This window comes from Nyctibius grandis, chromosome 26 (genome assembly GCF_013368605.1).
Source record: "Nyctibius grandis isolate bNycGra1 chromosome 26, bNycGra1.pri, whole genome shotgun sequence".
NCBI classification, from domain to species: domain Eukaryota; kingdom Metazoa; phylum Chordata; class Aves; order Nyctibiiformes; family Nyctibiidae; genus Nyctibius; species Nyctibius grandis.
The window spans coordinates 7,086,470-7,108,254 of NC_090683.1; the positions used below are offsets into that span (position 1 = coordinate 7,086,470).

General features: G+C 71.5%; 3 protein-coding genes across 3 annotated transcripts; 1 reads left to right on the forward strand and 2 right to left on the reverse strand.

Annotated features, from left to right (window-relative positions):
• The first annotated feature begins 26 nt into the window (after positions 1-26).
• On the forward strand, positions 27-7,475 carry TUBG1 (tubulin gamma 1). The gene is made up of 11 exons (XM_068418666.1): positions 27-139; positions 381-493; positions 1,038-1,205; positions 1,466-1,534; positions 2,707-2,786; positions 3,365-3,491; positions 4,157-4,243; positions 4,466-4,615; positions 5,798-5,950; positions 6,310-6,471; positions 6,842-7,475. Exons 1-11 carry the CDS (start codon positions 91-93, stop codon positions 7,037-7,039), a joined length of 1,356 nt encoding a protein of 451 aa, XP_068274767.1. The 5' UTR covers positions 27-90; the 3' UTR covers positions 7,040-7,475.
• A 1,462-nt stretch (positions 7,476-8,937) lies between these two features.
• On the reverse strand, positions 8,938-15,688 carry PLEKHH3 (pleckstrin homology, MyTH4 and FERM domain containing H3). The gene is given in 14 exon segments (XM_068418900.1): positions 8,938-9,201; positions 9,289-9,480; positions 9,553-9,837; positions 9,839-10,003; positions 10,125-10,245; positions 10,355-10,491; positions 10,730-10,937; positions 11,037-11,334; positions 11,532-11,655; positions 11,790-11,947; positions 12,132-12,326; positions 12,479-12,567; positions 13,243-13,298; positions 15,464-15,688. Coding segments are annotated over 14 exon segments (2,358 nt in total). The 5' UTR covers positions 15,617-15,688; the 3' UTR covers positions 8,938-9,024.
• A 1,854-nt stretch (positions 15,689-17,542) lies between these two features.
• On the reverse strand, positions 17,543-19,684 carry CCR10 (C-C motif chemokine receptor 10). The gene is made up of 2 exons (XM_068418931.1): positions 19,673-19,684; positions 17,543-18,625 (listed from the first exon to the last, which is right to left on the reverse strand). Exons 1-2 carry the CDS (start codon positions 19,682-19,684, stop codon positions 17,543-17,545), a joined length of 1,095 nt encoding a protein of 364 aa, XP_068275032.1.
• Between the last annotated feature and the right edge of the window lie 2,101 nt (positions 19,685-21,785).

Genomic DNA, 21,785 nt, shown 5'->3' on the forward strand with positions numbered 1-21,785 from the left:
GTGCGCGGCGCGCAGGCGCAGGGCGGTTGGCGGCGGGCGGGAGACGCGGCGGGGCCGCGGGCGGGGGAGCGGAGCGGGGCCTGGGCCGCGATGCCGCGGGAGATCATCACCCTGCAGCTGGGCCAGTGCGGCAACCAGAGTGAGCGGGCGCGGCGGCGGGGCAGGGCCGGGCGGGGGGAGCGCGCCCGGGCGGGGCCGGGATGCTGCGGGGGGCGTGGGCGGGGCCTGTGGGGGCCGGGGCGGGGCCTGACGCGGGGGCGGGGCCTGAGAGCCCGGGGCGGGGCCCGCCGGTCCGGGGGTGCTCCGGGCTTTGCCGGCCCCCGGCCCGGCCCCCCCCTCCCGGCTGACCCCCCCCTCCCGGCTGACCGCCCCCCCCGCAGTCGGGTTCGAGTTCTGGAAGCAGCTCTGCGCCGAGCACGGCATCAGCCCCGAGGGCATCGTGGAGGAGTTCGCCACCGAGGGCACCGACCGCAAGGACGTCTTCTTCTACCAGGTACCGCCGGGCGCTGCCCCGGTCCCTGCCCGTGCGCACTCTGGGGGGGCCGCGGGCACGCTGTCCGGGGGATGCGCCGCCCTCAGCCCCGGGTTGCTCCGTGCCGGGTGGGCGCGGGCAGGGCTGTCCGTGACGGCTTCAGTCCCGCTCAGAGTGGTGGGCTGACGTGGACCCCGGGCTGGTTTGCGGGGCAGCCTCAGCCAGGCGCTGCCGGGGCTCCCGTCTGCGCCCCGGCCTCTGGGGACAGGTGTGACAGGGAGGCAGAAGTGCGAGGCTGAGGCGGCCATAGATCCCACCTCACGTCACCGCTGCCCGCGCAGCCCCCTCCGCCTCCCGGCACCCCGGGTGTGCTCTGGGGCGCGCACGGCGGCTGCGTTACGGACAGGCCGTACAGACAGTTTTCCTCCCTGCTCTCCCCGGCAGCCGCCGGCTCTGCCGCACTCAGCCGCGGCCAGGGGGTGGCACACGCACTTGCAGTTTCTCTGGCTGTGAGCAGCGGCGCGGAGCTGCGGCTGCATCGTGATCTCACTGCTCCTCGTTAAAGGCAGACGATGAGCACTACATCCCGCGAGCCGTGCTGCTGGACCTGGAGCCCCGCGTCATCCACTCCATCCTGAACTCCCCTTACGCCAACCTCTACAACCCAGAAAACATCTACCTGTCCGAGCACGGCGGGGGAGCAGGGAACAACTGGGCCAGCGGCTTCTCGCAGGTAACAGCTGTAGTGCTCCCGGGTGCAAACACGGGTCAGCTCGTTAGGTGTGAGGCTTTATCGTGACTTGCTCACGTCAGGCTCAGTGTGCAGTGTCTGAAGAATACCTCATCATTCAGCAGGGAGTTACGCCTGACACTTCGTGGCTCCCTGGGCGCGGGGTCACATTGTCAGTCTGACTTGGGTTCGCACCAGGCTCGAGGAGCTCTTCTCCATTTTCTGTGGGAAAGGAACAAATCCTGGTCTGGTCTCTCTTGCAGGGAGAAAAAATCCACGAAGATATTTTTGACATCATAGACAGAGAGGCTGACGGGAGCGACAGTTTGGAAGTAAGTAAACCAGGGGATTGGGATCCAGTTGCCCTGCTGGGTGTTTTCAGAGCCAGGCTGCTGTTCTATAAGGTCAAGCTCAGCCCTTCGGTGTACGCAGACTTGCAACTTGCTCCTGGTTGCAGAGCAGAGGGGAACTAGGGAAAGGAGGTCTTTCCCACCCCTACTGCATCTGCCAGCCTTCCCCAGAAATCTCACTGTGTGCTCAGCGGGGCATTTCTCTGCCCCAGACACTGCTTGCATTGGGCACGTCCCGCAGGACACAGTCCGCAGGAAGAGTTCCAGGCATTATGGTGCTTTTTCCTTTCCCGTTCCACCTCCCTCCCGTGGCTCTCCCCCGCGTCAGCTGAGGCAGGACACGCGCTGTGAAGGCCTGGTGGGTCAGGAGGGCTGTGCTGGAGCCAGGGACCCACTGCCCCCCTGCCTGCAGCAGAAGAGGGAGCCGTGGGCTGCCAGCCCAATGTTGCCGAGTGCTTTGAAATCCACGGAATGAGCACAGGCAGCGGCACCTTCATTTTCTCTCCAGCCGGGTTAAGGGGCAGCAGGGCACAGACAGCTCTTCGGCTGCTTCACCCTGTGCCTCGGGCAGGACCTTGGCCACCGTCCCTGTAAACCCGTTTCCTGTGCATAGACGGACAGGGCTCCCTGGGGTTTGTGTCGGGCTGTCACATGGCAACAGGGGAAGGGAAAATGGCATCATAAAATACGTTGGCAGAAGATCCAAGAGCCCGTTGTGGGACCTGCAGCAGGTGGGAACTGCCCTGGAATCGGGCAGAGGGAGTTTGGCCTTGAGCACTCTAGGAGGAGGGGAAGGGTCTGAGGTACCTCTGCTCTGTGTGGCCAGCTGGACCCTGAAGGTGACGTCGGAGCTCTTCTGAAGTCTATTCTGGGGGGGGGGAGGAATCCAGGAGGCTCCTGAGCAGCAGTTGCATTTTGTGGTGCGTGCAGAGACGTGGATTCCAGCCACGCTGCAGAAGTGGCCTGAGGAGCGTGTGGCCGTCGCTGTGGTGTGGAGGAGCCAGGGCCAAGCTCCACTCTGTCCCCAGGCACCGGGAGCTCTCGCCCTGGCTGGCGAGTCCCTGTGGGAGGCGGCGGTGGCACAGCGGGCTTTGCTCTGCCTGCGCCTGGGGCTGAGCTGGACCTTGAGCTGCCCCTGTTCTGCTTCCTTCCAGGGGTTTGTGCTTTGCCACTCCATTGCTGGTGGGACGGGCTCCGGGCTGGGCTCCTACCTCCTGGAGAGGCTGAATGACAGGTGAGTGTTCGGCCTCGTCCCCTCCCTCGGCTGGGGCACCCTGCTGCAGCGGGGAGCTGGGCGCTGACTCAGAGCCGCCGCCCCCACCCAAACACTGCCTTGTGCAATCCGTGGCACGCTGCCCGCGGGAGGGATGGCTCCTGAGACGCCTGGGGACTTCAGAGGCTCCGCGACTGGGCTCGTGCTGTCCAAACTCTGCCTTCCCGCAGCCTTTCTTATCAGGCAGCTGCCTTCTGACACCCTGACCGTGCAGGGGAGGGTGGGAGGCTCTAGCTGTGGGCTCTGAGCTGCCACCCCTGCCTGTTCCGGCTTGCAGCCTCTTGAAAAGGCTCATAAGCAGCTGCTTAATCAGCCTGCGGATGGCTCAGCCTCGCCTGTAGCTCCGTCTGGCAGCCTGCTCCCGTGCTGCTGGGGTAGGCACTGCTGGGACAAACTCTCTCCCTGGGAGCCGACTCTGGCACGCAGTGCTGGTGACTCACTGCTGTCCTGAGCCCTGGAGACTGCTAAGGGAGCTGGTGGGAAGAGAGAGTGGTGCCGCCGTGGTGTTAACCCTTGAGGTGGCTGCGCTTTCTCACCAGGTATCCCAAGAAGCTGGTGGAGACCTACTCGGTTTTCCCGAACCAGGATGAGATGAGCGATGTGGTGGTCCAGCCGTACAACTCTCTGCTGACGCTGAAGAGGCTGACTCAGAACGCTGACTGCGTGGTAAGAGCCCCGCTGCGCGCCAGGCCAGCGGTGCCGGCAGCTCCCGCGGGCAGCCCCGTCCCCAGCTGCACACACAGCCTTTCCCTGGTCACGTGCGGCACGCCCGCGGAGCCGCAGCGATGAGCACAGCCCGGTCCCGAGGGCTGAGCAGCTGTGGTGGCTCCAGGGACAGGGGCTCCTCGCTGACCCCCGCTGAGCTGTCCTGCGTGGCGGTTCGGCCTCCGGGATCCGGCAGATTCTTCCCGTGGCAGCGAGGACTGGCTGCGCTGCAGCCTTCCCCTCGAGCTCGATTCCAGCATCGCTTTCGGCACCTGCAGGCCCCAGCCAGGCAGCACCTTCAGCCAGGTCCTGACCAAGGCGCTGCTCGTCCTTCCCAGCTTGTCTCTGCCCACGGCAGGGCAAGAGCAGCTGCACCAGCACTGCTGGGGCGCCGGTGGCTGCGAGGTGCCGGCGCAGAGGCTCTCAGGGGCAGTGCAAGACGGGAGGGAAGAGCTTCCACTGACAGTGTGGGTTATGCTTCGCAGATGAGTCAGCGTGTGGTTTGGAGTGTCTGCCATGGAGGGCTCCTCCAGGCTGGGCGCTCGGTGCCCTGGGACACGTGGCCGGGGCTGCCCGTCCTCAGGCTGCCGCTGAGGCTCTTCACAGAGACGGTTTTTCTCGTGCAGGTGGTTCTGGACAACACGGCCTTGAATCGGATCGCGACAGACCGGCTGCACATCCAGAACCCATCGTTCTCTCAGATCAACCAGCTGGTGAGAAGGGCTCTTCCCTCTGGAGAAGCTGGCGTGGGGCTTCCCCGCTGTCCTTGGGTCGGTCTGAACCTGCTCCCGGGGCTGGGTGCGGTGGCGGCAGCCTGGAGCCATGGACGAGGGTCGTTCCTCCACGGGCGCTCCAGCTTCCCCTGGCGCGGCTGCGTGCAGCAGGGTTTGGCGGCCGTGCGGTGGCGGGGACGCTGACCCCGTCCTCTCCCGCAGGTCTCCACCATCATGTCCGCCAGCACCACCACGCTCCGCTACCCCGGGTACATGAACAACGACCTCATCGGGCTGATCGCCTCGCTCATCCCCACGCCCCGCCTGCACTTCCTCATGACGGGCTACACGCCGCTCACCACCGACCAGTCGGTAAGGCAGCCCGCCGGGCACCCCTCCCCTTCCCCGCGGGCCGGGGCAGCCGCCGCGCTCGCCCCGTAACGTCCGTCAGTCCCACGGTCTCGGCGTGAGCTGTCATTGCACGTTCCAAACCCCGGGCCCGTGTGCCTGCACCGTGTGTGATGCGAATCAGATGTGAGCTAGTGCTGGGCTACCTGCTGCGTGCACCGGGGTGGCTGTGGCAGCGTGGGGAGAGCTGGCGGTGGCTGGTGTGACAAAAGCCACCCTTAGAAACGAGGGGAGCGAGCCCAGCAAAGCGGCCCTGCCAGTCCTGCCGCCCCGTGTGGGCCAGAACACTGTTGGTTGTTGTCGTGCCAAGACTGATGGTGGGCTCCAGGCGTCAGCCCCTTCCCGGGGCTCGCTCTGTGTTCTGGAGGGGATCGCGCTCCCGCTTGCGCTCAGCTCGTCCCCAGCCGGTGCCCCCAGCCCCCCCGGGGGAACGGGGCCGTTCTGCTTCGAGAGGCACCCACCTGCGCTGGCCGCGTGTCCGTCCCGCCGGGCGCTAACAGCTGCTGTTCTCCTCTCGTTGTGTGCGCTTCCTCAGGATGTTGCTCAGAGAAGCAAATCTGAAAAACTGCTGGCTCTGAAAAGGGTATCGAGTGTGTGAGCTGCCCTGGCTGGAGGGGTGCGGGGGGGCGCAGCCAGCAGCTGGGGTGGGGACGGAGCGGGGCTCTGCGCAGCCGAGCTGTCCGTGCTGCTGGGCAAAGCCCGTGAGGGCACTCAGGGACTGCAGTGGCCGCTCTGCCCACGGGCTCGGGGCAGGGCAGGGTGGGGAGGGGGTGCAGTGACCCCTCTCCTGCCCCCCAGCCCCGCTCCTTACCTCGGCAGTGGAGCAGGACAGAGGTTAGACAGCAGCGGCACAACCGTGTCCCTGCCGCTCTGGTCTCGGCGTTGCCCCGGCCCCTGCTGTGCTGCGGGGGGGCAGCTCAGCGCCCTTGTCCCGGAGCCTCCGCCCACGCTCCGGTTCTCAGCCTGGCTGCGCCCGCTGTGTGGCTTTGGGGTTTCCCTGTCCTGCATGTGGCCTTGCACGTGGCTCCATCCCCGGGGCGAGGGCTGCTCCGTCCGGCTGCCCTCCGCTCCTGTGTGCGTGTGCAGGGCAGCGGGAGGGCCGGGGAGCAGCGCGCCCGCCCCCTGACCCCTAGCTGGCGTTTGCAGGTGGCCAGCGTGAGGAAAACCACGGTCCTGGATGTGATGAGGAGATTGCTGCAGCCTAAAAACGTGATGGTGTCCACGGGGCGAGACAGGCAGACCAACCACTGCTACATCGCCATCCTCAACATCATCCAGGGGGAGGTGGATCCTACGCAGGTGAGGAGCTCCCGCGACCGCCTCAGAGGCTGATGGCAACGGCGTGGCCTGCCTGGGGAGGGCACGGTCACCGTCTTCCTGCGTGGGGACCCTGGGGTGAGGCTGAGCGGTGCCCGAGAACTGGCTCTGAGTTGCTCCTATGCGAGCTCTGGCCTTGTGGAAAGGCCACTAGTCCCTTGTCTTGTGGGAAGGTCACTAGTCCCTTGCCATGAGGAGCCTCCCTGAGCCTCCTGACCTGCTGTTGGCTGAAATCCACCTTCCTGAGCCCGTGCATCGTGAGAGGAGCAGCTCCTGCGTCTGCTAGGACCAGGCTGCTTTGCCCATCACCCTGCTGCCCCTCGCTGCTCTCGTCCCGCCAGGTCCACAAGAGCCTCCAGCGGATCCGGGAGAGGAAGCTGGCCAACTTCATCCCCTGGGGCCCTGCCAGCATCCAGGTGGCCTTGTCCCGCAAGTCCCCGTACCTGCCCTCCGCTCACCGCGTCAGCGGCCTCATGATGGCGAACCACACCAACATCTCCTCGGTGAGTGCCTCCCTCTGCGCCCGGGCAGCGCTGGGGCCCTGCAGCTGCGGCTCCGACGTCCTGTCGGTCACAAACGTGTCTTCTCTGGGGCTTTCACAGAGCCAGGGCAGGGCCCTGCAGGCGAGGGGAGGGTGGGAGCTCCCAGGTGGGGCACAGCAGGGCTCAGGTCTGGGCTGGGGTCCCCCCCTGTCCTGCTGCCCCCCGGTGCCGTGCTCCCGGCAGCAGGATTCCCTCTCCCTGGCCAAGGGCAGCCTCGGAAGCACGAGCTGATCCGGGAGCTGGCTGGGTGTGGGGTAGCAGCTACTGCCCGTCCAGCGTGGGGCTGTGGGGATCCCCGGGGAGCTCCGGCCCGTCTGACGCTGCTCTCCAGCTGTTCGAGCGGACGTGCCGGCAGTACGACAAGCTGCGCAAGCGGGAGGCCTTCCTGGAGCAGTTCCGCAAGGAGGACATCTTCAAGGACAACTTCGACGAGCTGGACAACTCCCGGGAGATCGTGCAGCAGCTGATCGACGAGTACCACGCGGCCACGCGCCCTGACTACATCTCCTGGGGCACGCAGGAGCAGTGAGTGCCCTGCCAGGGGACCGGAGGGTCCCGCGGCCGCCCCCGCGCACGCCGGCAGGGCTCGTCTCTGCCGCGCCCACGTTTATCCCCCTCGGCGCTGCCCGGCCGCACGCACGCTGCGCCCCCCCAGCGAGGCCGCTCCCGCAGACCCCGCCGGGGGACAGCCTCCCCCACGGCCCCGGCCCAGGGTGGGACTGGGGCAGCTGTGCTGGGGGGAACCTCCACCCGTGGGAGGAGGAGAGCGAACCCGGGGTCTTGGAACGGGCCTGGCCCAAAGAGTTGGGTGCACGTGACCCCTGTGGCCAAAGGCTCGTGTGGCTGAGCTAGTCCTGGCCCTGGGCAGGAGCCTTGTTCCTCTTCGCCAGATCAGGCCTGGGGCACAGGCTGTATCTATATTTTTGTAGGTTATTTTGCTTTAATAAAGGCTGTTCCTGCACTGACACCGCCTGCACGGCTCCTGGAGCGAGCAGCCGGGCAGGGAAGCAGCCGCAGACACTGCCAGGGCCAGCGCTTGCCTTGCCCAGCTGGCCAGCCCCGCGGCACAGCCACAGCCCGATGGTGTCCCAGCTCCGTGGGAGCGCGGGACCGGGGCTGCTGCTTACCTGCGTGTCCCGGTGGTGCGCGGGGACGGCCCTGCCCCAGCCGGCAGCACAGCCACGGCGGCAGAGCCAGAAATACTGGCAGGACCTGCCGGCACGGCTGACCAGGGCCCGGAGCCGGCACCACCCTGCCCGCGCTGCCTGCCCTGCCCGCGCTGCCTGCCCTGCCCGCAGAGCGAGCCGTGTCCACGTTAATGTTTCACAGGGGTGAGCCCCGAGGGGCCGGGGGTGCCCGCACCGCTCCGGACCCCGGTAAGGGGATGGCACCGCTGGGAAGGACGCGGGCTCGGGGCTGGCGGTGTCGAGGGAGGGGGACGGATGGACACGGCAGCCCCGGTCCTGCCCGGCGTGACTCAGGCTGCGGGGCAGGGTTGGCCCCGGCCCAAGCCCAGGCAGCCCAAGGTGAGAATTAGCCTTTTCCTCTGACCCTGCGGCACGGCGCAGGAGGCTAAAAATACCGGCCCGCCATGGCAGCGCCGGGCTCCCACGCCCTCCTTGGCAGCGGCCCCGCGGAGGCACCCGCAGCCGGGGCAGTTCCCCCCGCCGGGGCGGGCAGTGCCAGGGGGTGCCGGGGAGCTGCTGTTGATGAAATGCCAAAGGGCGCCGCGAGCAGCCCGGGCTGGCCGGGGGACGGCTGTCCCTGTCCCCAAGGACACGCTGTGCTGCTCCTCCCGCCCCGCGGCCCGTCCCAGGCCCCGCTGCCCCGGGATCAGCCCGTCCCTGCCTCCCACCGCGGCCGAGCTGCGGAGCAGGAGGCCCAGCCCTTCCTTTGTGCATTTATTTAGAAAAAACAAACAACCCCCCCCCCACCCAAGACAGAACCGACAAACTTTACAGAGGCAACACTGAGGGGCCGAGCCCCACCGTACCAGCCGCCACCCCCCGGCCACCCCCGCACCACGAGCCCAGCCACGGGGCCACCGTGAAGCCGCAGGGCCTGGCCACTCGGCCGGGAGGAGCCCGCTGGTCCCCAGGGCGGCTCGGAAGCCGCCCGCAGCTTTCCAGGAGGGGTGGGCTCAGCGGGTGGGCACGAACCCCCGGCCCCGGGCAAACCCCCGGGGCAGGAGCCGGGGCGGGCAGAGCTGCCGGGCAGCACAAGCTGCAGGCGAAGGCACCGGGGTGCAGGGGAGCAGGGGACGGGGACAGGCCTGGGGGCAGCGTGGGGACCGTGGCACGGCGGCCCCGCTGCCCGCCAGGGAAAGTGCTGGGAGACGTGGGGGGCGCGGGCGTCTCGAAATAAATTAAGGGAATAACCAGAAAGGCAACAGCAGCGCAGGGAGCGCGAGCCCCTGTCCCCCTACTCCAGGGACCAGCACAGACCTGCCGCTGGCTGCCGGGCCGGCCGCCCTCCCCGCGCCGGCCGTCGGGAGCACCCTGCGTGGCCACCGGGCTAGCTGTGGAAGGAGCCCACGGGCGGGCGGTGCTGCCGGGGCCCAGCCACGGGGCAGAGCCCCTGGGGTGGCGCAGTGGGCTCGGGGGGGCTGGTGGCCAGCTCCTGGGGCCTGGGTGGCTGCCGGGCGCCCGCGGAGGCGAGGTACGTGTTGAGGAGCTGGGCGATCTCGTCCACCTGCGGGGCAGAGGGGACGCGCCGGGTCAGCGCGGGGTGCCCGGCCCCCCCGGGGGCAGGAGGGACGGAGGGAGGGCTGCCCCGTACCTGGGAGGTCTCGAAGAGCAGGTCCCGGTCCTCCACGGAGAGGCGGAAGGTGCCGCTGTCGGAGGCGCCGAAGGAGGAGATGCGGCCGTAGCAGAAGCTGTCCAAGGGCTCGGGCTCCCCTGGCTTGTAGAGCGAGACGGCCTTGGCCCCGACGCCCAGCCACAGCCGCTGTGGCCCGGCCCCCACCGGGCTCTGCGGGGAGAGCGGCGTCAGGGCTGCCCGCTGCCCGGGCCGCCCCCCAGCCCTGCCCCGCCGGGGCCTCACCGCGCGCAGGTCGACGTCGAAGAGCGTGGAGCCGAAGCCGGGCCACTCCCGCACCAGCGCCACGTAGGCGGCCATGGCCTCGGGCCGGCCCATGCCCTGCAGCAGCTTCCACTTCTCCACGATGGCGGCCATGGTGCTGGCCCCCTCCTCCCGCAGGCGGCCCCGCAGGCGCTGGTCCCGCTCCGCCCGCTGCTTGGCCAGCGCCTGCCCCCAGAGCCCCCCGGCCAGCAGCCCCGCGCGCAGCCGGGCCCCCCGGCACTTGGCGGGGGGGGTGGCGGCGGGGGGCCGGCAGGCGGGCGTGCAGCACGCGGGGCGGGAAGAGCTCGTCCAGGCGCGGGAAGGGCGCGTGGGTGGAGAAGTCGCTGTTGAGGCTCTGCAGGCGCAGGGCCGCCAGCGTCTGCAGCGTCTCCTCCGACGTGGCCACGTAGCCCCGCAGCACCATCTCGTGCGCCTGCGGGAGGGCGAGGTGAGCCAGCACGGCATGGCAACCGCGGCATGGCCACCCCGACACGGCCACCATGGCATGGCCACCCCAGCACGGCACAGCACGGCCACCCCATTGCGGTTCTCACCTGCTCGAAGAGCAGAGCGAACTCCAGGCTGTCGCGCGGGACGTTGTCCGTGTCCAGGAAGCCGTAATGCTTGAAGCAGAGCCGGCACGGCGGGTCCTGCTCCTGCTCCTCCCCAGCCAGGCTGCGGCAGAAGGGACCGGCCCCATCAGTGCAGGGCAGGGGGGCAGAGGTGTCCCCGCACCGTCCCCTCCCGCCCCTCTCCCCCGTAGGCAGCAGAGCGGGACATTTACTTTTCAAACCTGGTGAGGACGTCGGCCAGCAGCGTGGCGCGGCCCACGGGCTGCTCCCGCCGCCGGGACTGCTCGTAGAGCGCGAAGAGGTTGGGGCTCTGGGACAGCCCCAGGCGCGACACCAGCTCCCGGGCCACCTGGGGCGAGACAAAGGCAACCGGCGGTGACTGCGCGTCCCTGTAGCGGCGCTCAGGGCTGCAAAGGGACGCAGACGGGTCACGGCGGGCAAAGGCAGGTGGCCCCCGGCCCCTCTCCGCTGCGGCTCAGCTGGGAGAGACCCACAGGAGCCCCCCACCTCCCACAGCACTGCCGCCCGCCCAGCCCCACGCGCCAAAGCGTCCCGAGCCCCTGCCCGGAGCGGCCGCGGCCCCTCACCTCCTCGGCCGTGGTGTGGGAGCTGATGGCCACGCTGCAGGCGGGTGCCCCCGGGCAGTGCACGGTGCAGACCATCTCCTGCCGCCGCATCAGCACCAGGATCTCCTCCAGCGAGGGCACGCACTCCCGCCCCTTCGTCTTCCCCAGCGCCTCCCGGATGAAGCAGGCGTACTTGGCCATCTCCGAGGCGGGGGACCGGCTCTCCGTCCTGCGAGAGAAGACAGGAGGGTCACGGCAGCACTAACCGAGGGGTCCTGGGCCCCCGGCGAGCCCCCTGCCCGCAGCCAGCGGCTCTGCCGGCACTCGCCTGTCCAGGTGGAAGCGCAGGAAGCGCAGGACGGGCGGGGAGGGCAGGAAGGTGCAGCTCATGCAGGTGAGCAGCTGCCAGTAGTGCAGGTCGCCCTGCCCGCCCGGCGCCGGCGGCTCCGTGGTCTGCTTCACCAGCTGGCAGTAGATCTCATCCACCAGCGGCGGCAGGTCCAGGCAGGTCTGCAGGACGCCCTGCATCAGCGGCACCGGGTCCCGCTCCAGCTCCAGCTGCTGCAGCGAGTTGAAGAGCTTCACGGCCTCGTCGCGCAGCGTGGTGTAGCTGCGGGGGCCGGGGGCTGCGGCACAGGATGGGGGTTAACAGCCCCGCGGGCTTCCCCAGGCCCCCCCCACCAGCAGCCGGGTGCTGCACCCACACCGGACAGAGCCCAGCCCAGCGCCCGCCCGCCCCGCGCAGCGCCTGGTCCTGCCCGGCCATCGCTCCCGCCAGCCCGGGGCGCGGGACCAGGCCGCGTGCCCCCCGCACGCCCCTCACCGCTTTGGTCCAGGCTGCCGTAGGGGAAGGGCAGCAGGGGAGCGTAGAGGGGGCTGCTGGTGTAGCGCAGGATGGGGTTGCAGCGGTAGATCTGCTCCAGGACCTCGGGGCTGCCGCAGTGCTCCTGCGAGGGCGACGATGGCAGCAGCTGCAGGGGGGCCGAGCGCCCAGCACGGGCACCCGCCAGCGCCCCAGGGACCCCGGCCGCCCGCCCTGGCCCTGCCGACGGCTGCAGGCAGCCCCGTGCCCCGGGCTCACCTCGATGTCGTGCATGAGCAGCTGGGTGGGCGTCTGGACGGGCGCTTTGCTGTCGATGACCTTCTGCACGGCGCACACCCAGCGCACGGCCTCGGTCAGGTGCTCCGTGTACAGGCGGTAGCAATGCTTCCTGCCGAACACCGTCACGCCCCAGTAGCCTGCGAGGGACAGGCAGCTCGCCCGCTGCCCACCAGCGCCCCGGCCCCAGGGACCCCCGCCCCAGCCCGGCCGCTCGGTGCCCTGGGGCTTGGCCCCACTCTGGGCGACAGAAGCCGCCCGGGGCTGGGAGGGTGACGCAGGGCACGAGAGGCACAGCCCGACCGAGGGGCGCAGACCCCCTACCCATCTCCTTGTAGGTCTGCTTGTCCGGCCAGAGCACGGAGCAGAGGCTGGTGAGCACGAGGGAGCCCAGCCGCCGGGCCCCCTTCTCGCTGCTGCTGTAGTAGTCCAGGGAGTCGGGCGTCAGCACGAACCAGTACTTCCGATGCCGGATCCAGGGGGTCTTCACGCCGCCCCGCACCTCCCGCTGCAGCCAGCCTGGGAAGGGGAAGCCTCAGCCCCCGCCACCGGCACCACCCGCCCCCCTGGCTCTCCAGCGCAGGGCAGGGTCCGCCCGGCACCAGCCCCGCCAGGGGGTCGGGATCCAGCCACAGTCGGGGCACGATCCTGCCAGCCCCGGCTCTGCCCACCTTTCACGAGAGCGTCGGGGTCATCCTCCACGGGCCCCGGGCCCTTCTCCACGATGAGGCTGCGCATCTCCTCCGCAACGAGCAGGGACCTGGGGACGACACGGGGCTGAGCCCGGGTGCCTGCGGGTGCCTCCCACGGTCCCCGAGCGGGGAGTCGGATGGGTTGCTGGGGTGAGCCGGGGCCTGAGGGGCTCTGGGCACCCCACAACCCCGCGGTGGGAACGCGGCAGAGCCATCGGGTGCAGATGACCCTGGCTAAAAATAAGCTGTTTGCAGTCGTGGCCCTGCCAAGGAATTCGGAAAATGAACAACCAGGAAGGAATGTTGGCAGCAGCGTCGGCACTGGGAGGACGGGGAGCAAGCAGGCCCCTGTGCCCCGGCACCCCAGCTCCCCGGGCACGCACCGTGCCAAGGCAGGGCCTCCGCCGGTGGACATGGCCTGGCAGAGCCTCCCGGCAAGGGAAGGGCCACACAGGGCCCCTGTCGGTTAAGCCTGCGGCAGCCAAGCCACCCGGCATGGCAGAGGGACGGAGACGTGCCCGAGGGTGCACGAGGGCTGGGGACAGGGCACGGCAGGGCCAGCTCTGCCGTCCCCTGCTCTAGCCGACAGACCGGCCCAGCATGGTGCTGGCCTGGTGGGCAGGACGGTACGGCGCCCACCAGCACCAGCGCACCCTCCCGCGGCGTGCCAGGCCCCAGCTCCCACAGCACCACATGAGGGACACGATGGGGTGGCCAGGGGGCCGGAGGCAGGGGTTACTCACCGCTCCGAGCCGCTGCTGCTGCGGGTGGGCTGGCTCAGGCTCACCTCCAGGGACCCCTGGGGAGGAAGGAGACGTCTCAGCCCCACGGTCTCCACCTGGCACCCCCCAACGTCCCCCCGACGGCTGCTCGCCTCCTCGCCAGCCCAGCTCCGGGCCCAGAGGGACAGGCTCGCGTCCTGCTGCCGCGGGGCAGGGAGCCCCGGTGCCCCCACGGCCGCGGCAGGAGCCAGGGCTGGAGCCGGGGCACCCCGGGGGCGCGGGGGCAGCCAGCGGGCGCGCGGGCTGCGTGTCCTCGGCTGACCCAGCAGGCCGAGCACCGTGCAGAATTGCACAAGGTCAGTGCTGAGTAATACGCTTACGGCACAAAGTCCCATTGTGATGGGGCCGCTGACTTCCCGCCCGCGGCGGGGGGACGCGGAGCTGGGAAGTCCCTGGCCCCGCGGCGGGACGGGGGCCGGTTCCTCCTCGCGCAGCACAACTTGACGTGCACGGTGCCGCTCACGTGACGCCCCCGGCACACGTGCTGGGACACGAGGCAGGGCCCAGGCACGGGCAGGCACCGGGGCGGGCAGCCCAGCGCAGCGGGGTGCGGGGACGCGGCAGCACCGGCGGATGCTGCCCCGGGGGACGCGCGGGCGCTCCCGGCAGCTGCACCCGACGGGGCAGCCAGCGGCGCGACAGGCCAGAGCGCGCCACGAAACGCCGAGAAAAAGAGACGGCTGCTAAAAATAGCGTCGGGGGTGGAGTGGGGAGGGGGGAGCTGCCGCAGGTACGGCTGCGCCGCGGGGCAGGCCCGGGTGCCGCTGACCCGTGGCATTAAGGGCACCTGTCGTGCAGCACCGGCACCCGTGCACGGGGCCAGCTCCTGCAGCGACCGTCCCGCTGCCGAGGCCGGGGAGGGCCCCAGGAGCTCCCACATGGCTGTGGGCACAGAGATGGTGCCCAGCTCCTCGCCCGCAGGAGGCGGCGGCGGCCAGGTCCTTCTCAGGGATATAAATAAACGGGAGAGAAGCCGCGGCGGCAGGGCCGGGGCAGCTGCTCCCACGCTCCCAGGAAGGGGCGGCCGCCGCTGCGGGTTTCCGAGGACTCCCCGACCGCGGCGAAGGGCTCCCCGGGGAGCTGGCGTCACGGCCGCCCACGCCAGCCCGGACCTCTGGAGCCAGCGTGGCCCGTGGGACACGGGAAGCCCAAAGACGGCTCCTGCCATTGCCGTGCCCTTGGCACTGCCACCGGTGCCCGGAGGGCCCAGCTCCGGCCCTGCCACTGTCCCCGCTGCCCACCGTCCCGTGGGGCTGGCACCGCTGGGGAAGGGGACCCGCTGCCAGGGGACGGCCGGAGCGGGGGGGCTCAGGGCCACGGCCCCGTGGCTCCGGGTGCCGGAGGCAGCCGGGACGGGCAGAGGAACCCCCGGGGGCCGGGGCTCCCCCCGCCGCCCGCGCTATCAGCCGCCCCCCACGCCGCCCGGCCGGAGGAAGCGCCGGTTTCCGCCGCTCCGCTTCCCCAAACAGAGGAAGCCGCCGGAGCGGGGGGACCCAGGCCCGCTCCCCCCCGCACGTGCTCCCGGGACCGGCCCCGGCCTGCTCCGGCGGGTCCGGGCTGGAGGAGCCCGTCCCGCGGGGACCCCCCGTGCCCCGGCCCTCGGCAGCGGCACACGGCAGGTACGGCCCCGGTGCGGGACCCCGCACCGCCAGCCCCGCGGCTCCAGCCCCGAAGGGCGGGCAAGGCAGCACCCAGCTCTAGGGGGGCTCCGCTGCCCTGCGCCCCCGGCAGCGCCCCGGCTACCCCTCAGCCCCCGACGGGCGCCCGGGTCCCTCCCCGCACCAGGAGCCCCGCGCCGGGATCCGGCCGGCAGCGGCCCCCGCACCCCTCGGCGCTGCCCCGCGGGCTCCGGGACCCCCAGCGCCCGCCCGGAGGCTGCCCCGGGGCAGCGGCTCCGCCGCACCCGCCGGGCCGACTGCCTCCCCTCCCCGAGCCCCGCGGGGACCCCCCGGCCGGCGGCGGGACCGGCAGGGACGTGCCCGGGCAGGCGGCGGCCACGCTCACCGGGGCGGCGGGGACCGGTTGGGGGCCGGTGCCGGAGGGCCGCGCCGAGCCGGGCCGAGCCGGGCCGAGCCGGGCAGAGCCGTGCGCCCCGGGCGGGAGGAGCCGCGCTCCGCCAGTCCCGCCGCGCCATGCCAGGCCGCGGCTCCGGTGCCCGTCCCGGTGCCGGTGCCGGCCCCACCTGGTCTCCCTGGGCGCGGAGCTCGAAGGACGCCTCCTCCTCCTCCTCGGCCTCGCCGTCCGCCTCCCGGTCCGCCTCGCCGTAGTCCCGCCGCAGCAGCGTGAAGCCCTGCCGGCAGCACAGCAGCCACCACAGTCCGCCCGGGAACGGCATCGCCCCGCCGCCACCGGACGGCACCGGCACGGCACCGGGACGGGACCGGCCCGCCGCCCGCCCGCGCCGCGCACCGGCCGCCGCCGCTGGGACCGGCCCCGCCGCCGCCGCCCCGGGCGGGCCGGGCCGCGCGCGCGTCACCGGGCGCCGCCAATCGCCGCGCGCGGCCCGGGGCGGAGCCAGCGGGGCGGCGGAGCCGCTGCTTGCGTCACCGGCCGGGGGGGGCGCGCGCCGAGCGCGGGGAGCGGCGGGGGCCGGTGCTCCCGGAGCCACCGCCGGCACCGGGCACCACCTGCACCGGCACGCTGGGTCCCGCTGCCCCGGGGTCTCACTGGCCACCCCGGGGTTTCACTGGCCACGGCGTCGAGCTGCCCCGCGGCCCCGGCACCACGTGTTGCCGCAGCCCCTCTGCACCACAGCACCGACGCCCGTCCCGGGGAGGTGCCTCGGCCGGCGCGGTGCCGAGCCGTGTGCCGGCGGCAGCACCACGGGCTGCTGGCGCAGGCCAGGGCTCCGCGGGCAGGAGGGCTCTGTGCTCGGGCAGGCCTGTCCTGCTGGCCCTCGTGGCACCTTCCCACGAGACGAGCTGGCACAAGGGCCCGTGGCGGGGTCACGCGCGGTGCCGCAGCGACGCGGTGCAGCCCAGCTCGGCCCCGGGCCCTGCCCGGTGGCAGAGGGTCTGCGGCACCTCGAGCCGTGGGTGCCGTGGCAGTGCCTGGGCCCCGGCCCCGCTCCCAGGGCCCCAGAAGGGGTTAAGCACATCAGCCACGGCTCTGGCTTTGCTACAGCTGTTGGGTCAACGCCGTCTCCGGGAGCCCGTGGTGCCGGGATGCGCACGCAGGAAGCGCCAGCTGCCAGCTCTCCTCCCACGCAGCCAGCGCCAGGCCTGTGCCGCGCCGCGCCGGGGGCTGAGACCCGGTGTGGGGCCGGCGGGGCAGCCGGGGCAGACATGGGCACCGGGGCAGAGCCCACCGCCCGTGGTGGGGGACAGAGTCAGTGTGGGGCCCAGCAATGTGGGGAGATGGTGGCACGGCTGTGGGGCAGCCTCAGGCACAGCTGTGGGGCCGGCTCTGGGGCGAACCCTGGCACTGCCATGGAGCCAGCGAAGGAAGGGAGCGGGGCAGCCCGAGGCCACAGGCTGGGCAGGGAGGGGGGCAGCTGTGGTGCCCGGCCAGGTACTACCCAAATCCAGCCCTTGCTCCTTGCTCCCCACCGCGGCAGGGTGAGCGGAGGGTGCGGGGAACGGGGCCCATCACCCTGGCTCTGCGGCTGCTGATTCAGCGGCAGTTGCGTTTCCAGCCCAGCAGAAGGTGAAGGCTCCATGACGGCTTCTTCCAGTCGGAGCGCTGGGCAAACCCCGAGAAGGAGCCGGGGGGCAAGCGGGAAATGGCCTCCAGCCCTGGCAGGACCGGGGTGCAGGGCACGGGCAGGGGACGGGCAGGGGACGGGCAGGGCACAGGCAGGGGACGGGCAGGACACACGAGGCTCTGCTGCCGCCTGCAGGCATCCCCCGGCCAGCGCCGGTGGGCACGGGCAGGCACGGGGCCGCCCCCCACTCCCCCGCTCCGCGCACCCCGGCCCCGGCCCAGCAAACCCCCCCGGTAGCACCGTCCCGTCCCGTCCCCTCCCGGGGCAGCCCCGGCCCGCACGGAGTCTGCGCTCGCCCGTCGGGACTCGGCCGGGGTTTATTGTGAGGGTGGGAGCCAGCCGCCGGCCCGAGCCCACAGGCCCCGCACGGCCCCCCCGAACACGCGTGGCATCGCACAGCCCCCCGGCGCCGGGCTGGGCAGCGGAGGCTCTTGCAAGGCTGGCGCTGCGGGGCGGCTCTTCCTTCTGCCCACGCGTGTGGGACCCGGGGCAGGTCCGTGAACAGACGAGGGTCTCCCCGGGGGGCCGGTCCCTGCCCCGGCCGCGGGCGCCGTGTCCCTACACCACGTCCTGGCAGGTGGAGAGCGATGTCCGCCGGCGGGGACTGGGGCAGCCGGGGCAGCGCGGGTCGAGGGGCCCCACGCAGCCGGCGTCGCTGGCCAGCAGCCACAGCTCGCGGCGGAAGCGCTGGCCCAGGAAGGCGTAGAGCAGGGGGTTGAGGCAGCAGCGCAGGTACGCCAGCCCGCCCGTGACCAGCAGCGCCAGGTCCTTGCGGCGGCTCTGGGCGCAGCTCACCTCCCAGCTGGCCAGCAGCTCGGCCGCGTCCAGCAGCACCATCAGGCTGTGGGGCAGCTGCAGGGCCACGAACACCAGCACGAGGGCCAGCAGCACCCGCAGCGCCCGGTGGGGCTGGGCACCGCGGGCTGCCAGCAGTGTCCTGGCCACGGCCGCGTAGCAGCTCGCCATCACCAGGAAGGGCACCGCGAAGCCCAGCACGACCTGCACCAGGTTGGTGGCCGCCCGGGCCGCCCGCGAGACCTCCCGGGGGAAGACAACACGGCAGAGCCGGAGGTCCTGGTGCTGCTCCGTTCGGCCGTAGACGAACTGGGGCAGCGCCAGCAGCGTGGCCAGCAGCCAGGCCAGCCCCGCCGTCAGCCAGCCGCGGCGGCGAGCCCGTGGGCGCAGGCGGCAGGCAGCCGGCACCCGCACGATGGCCACGTAGCGGTCCACGCTGATGCAGGTGAGGAAGAGGAATCCGCTGTAGAAGTTGAGGGCGTAGAGGCCCTGCAGCGCCTTGCAGGCGGCCGTGCCCGGGGACCAGCCCTGCAGCGTGTCGGTGACGGCAAAGGGCAGCGTCAGGAGCAGCAGGAGGTCGGAGAGGGCGAGGTGCAGGAGGCAGACGTCGGTGACGCTGTGAGCCCGGCGGTAGCGGGTGTGTGTGAGCAGCACCAGCCCGTTGCCCACCGCGCCCAGCAGCGAGAGCAGCAGGTAGACAGCTGGCTGGTAGGTGCGGGCGAAGCCCTGCACTGCCTGCTTCTCGCAGAGCTCGGGCAGCACGCCGTCCTCCCACCAGTACCCGTCCTCCCAGGGGTAGAAGTCGGTGGTGGCGGTCGGCTCGGTCGCAGCGGGGCTGGGGGTCGCCTGCGCAGAGGGAGGCTGAGCGAGGGATGCTCGGAGGGGGGGGCCCGGCTGCAGCGTGCAGCACACCGCGCCCAGCACAGCCCCCTCCACCCAGCCCGGCTGTGGGAAGCCCGGGCGTGCCGCGGCCCCCGGCCCCGCGCTCGGGGCGGTTTCCGTCTCACACCCAGCCCGAGGCAGCGGGAGGTTCGCTGCGCTCAGTCATTGCGAGAGCGACCGCACGCTTCCCCAGCAGCCGCCTGCGGCGCAGAGCTGGTGGGGAGACGTGACCCTGGCCGCGGCGTCCCCGGCACAGCACCACGTCCCACGAACTAACCGTGCACCCACCGTGGGGGAGCTGCCCCTGGTGCCCCCTGGGACTCAGCACCCAGCCCGTGGCCCCGGTCACCCAGTGCAGCCCCAGGGCTCCATGCTGGTATCCACAAGCGGGTGCTTTGGGCAGGTCCCAAGGGTGCGCACGGGGACATTCCCAAAGCACCCCCCCACCTATGCACCACGCTAGGGACCCCGGTGCCGGCACAGCCCCACGCTGCCCAGCCCTGCTCCCAGCCAGGGGGGTCCCGGGGCACCCCACTGCCTTGCGGAGGTTGCAGGCGGCTGTGCACAGGGCTCCCGGCCCCCGACCTCTCAGCCCTGCTCCGGGGCGGAGGGACAGCGCTGCAGCCTGGCACCGGACAGCCAGGACCCCGCTGCCACGGAGGTCAGGATCCAGCACGGCGCTGACTCAGAGCAGCCTCACGACAGCAGTCTCACTCCAGCTCCCACCAGCGAGCCCAGGCGGCTGGGCCTGACCCCCCCGCCCGCTCCAGGGCCGCAGGTGGGATCTGAACCCAGCACCGGGGCAGGCTGAGTTCCCAGCAGCTCCCCCAGCCCCTTCCCTGCTCCGGGCCATGAGGACCTGGAGCACCGGGCACTGCCCTGCGTTCCCTGGGGTTTGCCTTTCAGCCCAAACCCACACAGCTCACGAGAGAACCATTTAAAAGCAAGAAGAGCCAGCAAGGGGGGTCCCCACCCGTTCCCCAGCGAACCCCTCGCCCCGTGGCCCCTCACCTGCTCCTGCATCGCGCAGCGGGACCTTGCCCCTGGCCGGCGGGTCTGGAGGCGTCGGCGTCTCAGCGCTCTGCAGCCTGTGGTCTGACCACGTGCCGCTCCCGATACCGAGAGCAGTGCAGAGCACAGCCCAGCCCCAGGGGAGGAAGGCGAGGAGGCAGATGCGACCCCGCTCCGGAGCCCATCCTGCATCTTTTACTTTGTGGCCAGCATCTGTGTGCCAAGGACAGAAATAGCAGCTCGGCTCAGCCCGTCACGCGGGACACGGGGACAAGCCTGGGAGCGCCCGGCCACGGGGAGCGGGGCCTGGCCGAGGGCAGCCTGCACGTGTGGGAGACCCCAGCCCGCCCCGGGGCTGTTTGTGGCTCCTGCCCCGCGGGGGGGGCTGTGGAGGGGAGGCTGGAGGCAGCGGGGCCAAGGAGAGGAGCACGGGGTGCTGGGGGCTGGCGCTGAGCTGGGCACAGGCAGGCTGCCAGCCCAGCAGGACCAGCAAGAGCCGTGTCCCGTCCAGGGATGGCTCGTCCTGATGGGAAACATGGCGGCTCCAGGAGCTGGGGCAGCCGCTGGCGCAGAGCGTTCCCCTCACCCAGGGGTCCCAGCCCTGCCCTGCACCCCCGTGCCCCCGCGCCCCGCGGCGCTGGGCAGGCGTGTTGCTGGTTGTTGACAACAAATTTCCACGCCTCATTAAGGGTCAGATTAGTTCCCGTGGGGCAGAGGCCCCACTTTCCTCTCCGCGGGGGGAGCAATTGATCTCCGGCTTTAACGGGCTTTCACGGGCTTTCTGCCCTTTGCCGCGGTAATCCCTCAATCCCCCTTTCTCCTCACTGTGGCCGTCTCTGCCGTGGCTTATCCCAGCTCTGCCCTCGGCCTCCTGCTGCCTCCGGCCGGGGAGGGTCCCTGCCAGCCCCCGGAGCTCGCTGCCGGTGCCCGCGGTGTCCCCAGGGCTCTCTGCTGGAGGGTGTCTCCCCCTCCCCTGCTCTTGCTGCAGCGCAAGGACGCTGGCTGCAGCCCTGTGCCCTGCGCGGGCACTGTGGGTGCCATCCTGCACCCCGCGTCCCGGAGGGAAGGGAGGCAGGAGGGTCCTTGTGGCCAGCTGTGGGTGCAGAGCAGGGAGCCTGCGTGGCCCGCCGGGGCCATCACAGACCTGACCCAGCACAGGGGTGGGACGTGGGGCTGTGGCCAGAGCAGGCAGCACCCCTGGGGTGTCAGGATAAGGCCAGGTGGGGCTGTGCCTCTCGTGGGGACAGACCCGCAGGCGAGGGCACGGGGGGGTGGTGGCCTCATCCCTGGCACACGGCTCCAGCTCCCGGTAGCAGAACAGCCGGTGTGCTGCCAGCAGCCCCGCGGCCCCGCCGCACCTGGGGCTTTCTGTTCCCACTTTCACCCGCCGGCCCCGGCGCTGCCTGCGCAGGAAGCGGCCCTGGCACGCGCTGCCCGCAGGTGACAGCCAGGTGCCCAGCATGGCACTGCCAGGCCTGTGGGCAGTGACCTCGTGCCACAGCCAGGCCAGACTCCTGCCCACCAGGACCCTGCTTGGACCCAGCGGCCCCTGGTGCATCCCCATCCCTCGGGGCTGGGCTCGGGGCGCTGCACCGGGCTCCTGGGGCGTGGGGACTCCCCACAGAGCCGGGGGAACACGGGGCACCGCGGGGTCTGTGGGGCAGGCAGCGTATGTAGGCCACACAGCTGCCAGCCCCCCCGCCCCCTCCGTGGGTGTCTGGGGATGTTTGTGAACAGACACGGGCTAAATCCCATCCTCTGCGCTGCTGGAGACGGCGACCCCGAAACCCGCAGGCCTTAATCTGCGGCGGGATTACAAACCGCCCCCACATCTGCTGCGGGGGGGCTGGCGGGCGCCTGGGCCACATCTGGGGGGGTAACATCTGGGGGGGTCACATCTGGGGGGGCCGCGCCTGCGGGGGGTCACACCACCCAGCCTGGAGGGGGCCCGGGGCAGGGCTGGGCACAGCGAGGGCGGGGGGCTGCACGGGAACCGGTGACGCCCGGGGAGCCCCTGCATGGCCCCGCTCGTGTCCGCCCCACACCCCGCTCTGCCCACACGCCCCCACCCCGAGCCCACCCCCGTCACGGGCCGCGGCCCGGCTGCAGCCCG

Excerpts from the sequence above, each read along its gene's own strand:
- TUBG1 (XM_068418666.1), top strand. The coding sequence starts at position 91 with ATGCCGCGGGAGATCATCACCCTGCAGCTGGGCCAGTGCGGCAACCAG. Across the intron at positions 3,492-4,156 it reads CTCAGAACGCTGACTGCGTG|GTGGTTCTGGACAACACGGC; the intron begins GTAAGAGCCCCG and ends TTTCTCGTGCAG. Across the intron at positions 6,472-6,841 it reads ACCACACCAACATCTCCTCG|CTGTTCGAGCGGACGTGCCG; the intron begins GTGAGTGCCTCC and ends GCTGCTCTCCAG.